Raw genomic sequence first — 6,987 nt, 5'->3', positions numbered from 1 at the left:
GGAGGAAGGAGGATCCAAGCAAGTATAGGCCAGTCAGTCTCACCTCCATCCTTGGCAAAGTCTTTGAAAAGATTATTAAGGCTCATATATGTGAGAGCCCAGCAGGAAAAAATTATGCTGAGGGGAAACCAGCACAGGTTTGTAGCAGGTAGATCATGCCTGACTAATCTAGTCTCTTTTTATGACCAGGTTACAAAACACCTCAACACAGGAGTAGGGGTTGATATCGTTTACTTAGACTTTAGGAAGGCCTTCGATGCGGTATCCCACCCCAAACTGGTGAACAAATTAAAAGGCTGTCACTTGGATGATTACACAGTCCGGTGGATGGCAAATTGGCTAGAGGGTCATACCCAGAGAGTGGTAGTAGATGGGTCAGTATCAACCTGGAAGGGAGTGGGTAGTGGGGTCCCAGAGGGCTCAGTCCTTGGACCGATACTCTTCAATGTCTTCATCAGTGACTTGGATGAGGGAAGTGAAGTGTACTCTATCCAAGTTTGCAGATGATACCAAACTGTGGGGAGAAGTGGACGCACTGGAGGGCAGGGAACAACTACAGGCAGACCTGGACAGGCTGGACAAATGGGCAGAAAACAATAGAATGTGATTTAACAAGGAGAAATGCAAAGTGCTGCACCTAGGGAGGAAAAATGTCCAGCACACCTACTGCCTAGGAAATGACCTGCTCGGTAGCGCAGAAGCAGAAAGGGATTTTGGAGTCCTAGTGGACTCCCAGATGAACATGAGTCGTCAGTGTGACAAAGTCATCAGAAAAGCTAACTGCACTTTATCATGCATCAGCAGATGCATGACAAACAGAACCAAGGAGGTGATACTTCCCCTCTATTGGGCACTGGTCAGACCACAGCTGGAGTACTGCATGCAGTTTTGGGCACCACACTTCAAGAGGGATGTGGATAACCTGGAGAGCATCCAGAGGAGGGCCACTCGCATGGTTAAGGGCTTGCAGGCCAAGCCCTACAAGGAGAGACTAAGGCACCTGGACCTCTTCAGCCTCCGCAAGAGAAGGATGACAGGAGACCTTGTGGCTGCCTATAAATTCATTATGGGGGCGCAGAAGGGAATTGGTGAGGCTCTACTCACCATGGCCTCTCTGGGGGTCACAAGAAATAATGGCCATAAGCTAGCAGAGAGCAGATTTAGACTGGACATTAGGAGGAACTTCTTCACAGTTAGAGTGGCCAAGGTCTGGAATGGTCTCCCAAAGGAGGTGGTGCTCTCCCCTACCCTGGGGGTCTTCAAGAGGAGGTTGGATGGGCATCTGGCTGGGGGCATTTGAAGCCAGCACTTTCCTGTCTATGCAGGGGGTCGCACTCGATGATCTATTGAGGTTCCTTCCGACCCTAACATCTATGAAACACCTAATGCCTTTGCAGAAGGGTTAAAAGACAAAAAAAACCCCACAACCTTGACACGCAGCAGAAAGCTTGGGGGTCAAAGGCACAAGATTTCCTCCCACTCCCATGTGGCAACCAACAAAGCCCAGAAGCATGAGAAATACCCATAGCTATGCTTCAGTTCTGCTATGCCCGTGTCATCCCTGACCAGTAGCTGTCCAACCTTGTTGAACATCTCCAGTGATGGAAAGTCCACAACTTCCTTCGGCAGTCTATTCCACTGCCTCACCGTTTCATAGATTCTAGGGTCGGAAGGGACCTCAGTGGGCCATCTAGTCCAACCCCCTGCCCCTGGAAGGCAACAAAAGTGTCACCAAACCTGGGATCATGTGATCCCAGCCAGGTGTCTGTCCAGTCTCCTCTTGAAGACCTCCAAGGATGTGGCGAGCACCGTTCCAGATCCTGGCAAACCTGATGGTGAAGAAGTTTTTTCTAACATCCAGTCTAAACCGACTCTCCAATAGCTTATGGTCATTGTTCCTTGTTGTTCCAGGGGGTGCCCTGGTAAACAGATCATCGCCCACTTCATGTTGCTCTCCCCTTATGAATTTATATGCCGCCACAAGGTCTCCTTCTCAGCCTTCTCTTGGACAGGCTGAAGAGGTTACAGTCCCGTAGCCTTTCCTCGTAGGGCCTTCCCTGCACGCCTCCAAATCAGATGAGTGGCTCTTCTTTGGACCCTCTCCAGGTTGTCCGCATCCTGCTTGAACTGCAGCGTCCAGAACTGGACACAGTACTCCAGCTGTGGCCTGACCAGTGCCAAGTAGAGAGGGAGAATCACCTCCCTGAACCTGTTTGTTCTAACAGTGAAGAACTTTTTCCTAATATCCAGTCTAAACCTACTTTTGCTCCACCCTTGGTGTGGATGCAGCTACTCCAACAGGGGAGGACTGTCGTCGGCTTTGGACCTGAACACAGACGCACATTAACACCAGGTTATATTACACCTGCATCTAGATGGGATACCACCAGCTGTTCCAGGGTAGGTGCTCAGAGTAGGCACCATTATTACATCAGTCATCTGCAAAGACCACTGATCAGCAAATTACTAGTTCATATGAATCTTGGATTTTAGTTCACAACCTGAGTTTTATGGCTTCAAAACAAACTCATAGTGCAACTGAGATGAACCCATTAGGTTTTAAATCAACACCATATGAAATCATAAACTACCATATTTGCTTGAATATAAGAGGACCTTAAATAAAGTCAATCCCCCAATAATTAGATTCTATGTCTTAAAAATGTATATAGTTGTTATAAATTCTCCAGGTACAGAATTTAATCATTGGAGGTTTGCTTTGAATTTGTCCTGCTCCCACAGCTAAAGCAGGGGAATTTAAAAAAAGGAGGGGGGGGCAGGTAGCCTCCTTGCCCTCTGCCCCCACAATTTCTTCTGCCTGAAGCCCCTTCCCCCCCTTACTGTCAGACCCTGCTCTCCCTGAGCACATGAAAGTGAGGGGCAAACCTGAAAACACTGACTTTGAAATAAGCATACCTGCAGTAATTTGCATAAGGGCAAACTACTACAAGTACCCACAGACTAAGTCTGTCCAGAATTGATGCATTTTACCTTTTTGCAAACTGCCACAAGTTTTAGCACAGGTACTCCATAAACACACTTTTAAGCAGCACTTGTGTACCTACTTATGCATAGTACAAACTATGCATGATATTAGTCCAAAGCCAAAAGTCTCATGATTTATCATACAGTTCAGTGGGCTGGGCCTCAGCAGAATCAACAGCCTTTCAAGCCTTGGTGATCCCATAGCCCAGCACTGCTCACTATGTGCATACATTCCAGATACCCCCACAAAGGATCCATGTGCTAATTAGCCCCTCACTCATAACTGGAACCAGATGTTGTTGTCACGAGTCCTGGGATCCTCCAAAAATTTACATGCAGATGAGGCGTGGGATCACCTGGTCCAGCTCTAACTCACGGAAGGCAGGGCCACATTAAGCACAAACAACAGGCCAAGAGAGGGGGTAACAGAGCATCTTACCTACATGGAGGTTAAAGTGATATTTGCCAGGGATTTAAGGCTGGTGAAGAAACAGGAGTCAATGGAAATGGGAAAGAAAGGCAGTGCTCAGCTGTGTGCATGAAGGGGAAGTTGAAATGTAATTAATGTAGTGGTTCACCAAGAGTTGAAAAAGAGAGGGGGACTGAGTACAATGGGTACTATATGTTATTCAAATAGGCTGCACTAACTGATCTTTGTGGTAGGTTTCCATCAGCATCTCAGTCTTTTTGGCTAAAATAAAATGTAGTAGCATTTGATGGGGTGTCAGGGCTGGCTCTGGTGCTCCTAGTGCTGGTCTGGTATTGCGGTACCTCCAGGCCTGGTGCCAGGTCCCTAGGGAGGGAACACCTACCCTTTTTAAGGGCCACATACAAAGAAAGGTTCCCATCAGTATGTTTGCCCAATATGGGCCATGTGTTTCACAAGCATGTTCAGTGTTGGCTGCAATTAATTAATTTCATAATTGGCTTCCATTTCTGAGCACATGCAGCTTCTGGCAGCAGTTTAATGATAGCCAAGGTATTCAATGAGATTTCCTTGTATGCAAATACAGACAAGAGTCTTTTCTTCCTCATACTGACTGGGAGAAAAAAAATCCTCATCTTACAGTCACGTAAACATGGCATATCCTTGAGTGTTTTATTGAAGTGGGTTGTAGGACACCAAGATAAGTGAAATGCAAGATAAATTAAGTATTTTATTAGAAACAATACTAATAGAAAGGCATATCTTAATTTACATTTTCATTCAGTTTGAGTACAACATCCCCTAATATGCCATAGAGATTTTTTAAAATAAATATGCATATTCCAAAAAAAAGTAAAATCCAGCTTACTCAGGAAATACTGCTGACCCCAGGTGAGACAGTTCTTCATCTTCGATTGTGAAGCCATTACAGTTAACCTAAAAGAATAGAGAAACGTTAGCAAAGCTCCCTGGCCAGCCCAATCCACTTTAATTTGACACTCGATATTAACATAACAGATCTCCCTGGAGAGGTAACTATACTCAGGGGCAGATCCAGAGGAGGTGCAATATCACAGCTGCATCCCTCTTTTAGATCTCACTGCACAAGCAGCACACAAGGGCTTAAGTCCCTGAAGCAGATAAGAATGCCCCCTTCACCTCCATGCTCAGCAATATGTCTCCTCCCTTTGCATTATCTCCCTCTCTCTCCCCTGCCCATCACTACCTACCACTGTCCCTACCTGACCAGGGGTAGGAGGGACTGCCAGAAGCAAGTTTTGCCCCATGCCAGTTGGGCTACATGAGGCCTGCTAGGCTTAGCTGACACCAGCTGCAGCAGGTAGGTTCCCCCTCTGTACCCACTCCCCCCAGATGTTTACCACCAGGCAAAAGCAGAGGGAGGAACAGGTGAACCCTCCCGCTACCACCATTGCTGCTGCTGTCCCTGGCTGAAACCGTTTCCCCACGCCTAGCTGGAGTAGGACAAGAGCAGCTCTGGAGCTTTTCCCTTTACAAAATCCTGGATCTGCCTATGACTATACTGAAGAGCAAAGCTGAATAATATGGTTACAATTTCTTATCTTCATCGTCAGCACATGTACAGCGGCCACTGTTGTCAAAAGACACTTCACAGAAACAGAAAGGACCAAGTCCTCACACTGATGAATTTGCAATCTCATTTAGCAGAACCTACACAAAAGACCAATAATCCAGCATTCGAGTACAACTGTGTAGAGTCCTACTCTGGTCCACAACATGGAAGACATCAGCCTTGGAAGGCCAGGCACAAGACATGAAACTTAAGAGCATGGAAGAAAGTGGGCAAGATATGTTCCAAGGAGAGGATACAATGTGAAGCCAGGCATGACACTGAGAAGTGGCAGAACAAAGGAGGGACTGAATCTTGTTTTAACAAAGGAATTTTGCTATCATTTCCAATGGAACCAGAGTTTGGCGCAAAAGAAATGGTGAAAAATAGAGGAACTAGACAACACTACCTGCATGAGGGAAAGTGTAAAGATGAACAAGAGCCAGATCATGGTTGTGCAGAGCCTTGAATGAATATATGGTATAGAGGACAGGGCCTAATGGGGATGCAACTGGTTGTGTTTTTTAATTGAAACCACAATACAAATACAAAGATATGATAGTAGTGAACAAGGACCTTGAACTTCTCATGGGCAAAGGAGGCAGAAGCTACTGAGGAAATTAAAAGGGGGCGAGTAACAAAGGATGGGGTTAGAGAATGGTTTCACATTTCAACACGAAAATACCTAGACATAAGTCAAAAAGTCAGACAAACTACATATTAAAAACATTACTGAATCTTTAAAAAAATTTCCAAAATCCCAATTCTCATTTTATTCATAGAAATCAATCGGATTTTAGCCTAAATGAGAATTTCAGCATTGAAGTCGAAAGCGTCTCAGTGACAATAAATATACCATCAATTAAAAAAAAACTGTGCTTCTCATATACATTCACAGCAACTAAAAATGCATCTCTGTCCTATTGAATAGGTCAGCTGCATTTTCACTGCCAGCCACACTAAAGTCAATGAAAAGTTATCCCATCACCCTGCTCCTCCTTGTCATAAATCAAAATCTCTTTTTCTTATAGAAATATTGGAATGAAACAAAAGTGATCATCTCAGAAGCAAGTGTCACAACGGATTTAGGCACAGCCAATCATATAAATAAAATAAAGATTTTCTCCTAAAAACAAAACTCCTTGAAAGAATTCCTCCTTTTCCTCTCTGTACTCTAGTTTAAAAAAAAAAGTGGGAAGAAATACCAGAAACATAGTTTTATACTTTGCCATCCAGCCTACATGTAGTTTCTGTACGCTAGAAGCACAAAAGTTTCCCTCAAATTTAAAAAAAACAAAACAAAACATTGAATTACTTAAACTCATAACTGTTACCACAGGTACAATGTGAATTGCAGGGATGCTAAAGGAGTTTGCAATAACAAAAACCTTTCCCCTCCCAAACACACACATAATCACTACCTTTAGGACAGTAAAATAGCTTGTAAAAAGTACTGACTATTTATAGCATTGTAGCTTCAAAGGATCTCGAGTCAGGCTCGTGGCTGTGTGCTGTATAAACATATTCTTCCCTAAAGAGCTTCTAATCAGATCTAAAAATAAGGTGCAACAAGTGTAAAACAACACATGGGGGGAAGGGGGATGAGGTTACCAAGATATTGGAGTGTGATGGGATGGACATTGAGAAGTCCAGAGAAGTAAATTGGGGAATTTCATGAGAGTGTGATGTGGTCAGGTTAATAGGCTAGGGGACTGACCTCAATAGCTGAATTCTACATGGATAAAAGGCAGGAAAACTACAGGGCTGCTAGAGAAAAGGAGTTTGTAGTAACAGAGAATGGGAGATAGAGGGCTAGGAAAAGAATTTCTGCTTTGCAGAATATAAACAATTGCATCTCAGAGGAGCCATGGACATTGCATCCAATACTGAGGCTCACACACATTGGGGTGAGACACAAAGATGACCAAATCCCAGGTTGCTGGCCTTGGCTACAGGGGTAGGGATAGGTGATGTTATCACCAGTAAC

The 6,987-nt window shown here is 44.5% G+C and overlaps 1 protein-coding gene across 1 annotated transcript in view; it reads right to left on the bottom strand.

Moving 5' to 3' along the window:
- Nucleotides 1-6,987, bottom strand: part of SMYD2 (SET and MYND domain containing 2) — a 59,705-nt gene that overhangs the window by 27,880 nt on the left and 24,838 nt on the right. The window contains exon 6 of the mRNA XM_019515904.1: nucleotides 4,281-4,348. Coding sequence (XP_019371449.1) covers nucleotides 4,281-4,348 — 68 coding nt within the window. The remainder of the gene's footprint in view (nucleotides 1-4,280; nucleotides 4,349-6,987) is intronic.

Source organism: Gavialis gangeticus, unplaced genomic scaffold (genome assembly GCF_001723915.1).
Source record: "Gavialis gangeticus isolate Ggan-Ray unplaced genomic scaffold, GavGan_comp1, whole genome shotgun sequence".
In the NCBI taxonomy this organism is placed as follows: domain Eukaryota; kingdom Metazoa; phylum Chordata; order Crocodylia; family Gavialidae; genus Gavialis; species Gavialis gangeticus.
This window is presented reverse-complemented; position numbering and strand designations above follow the sequence as displayed.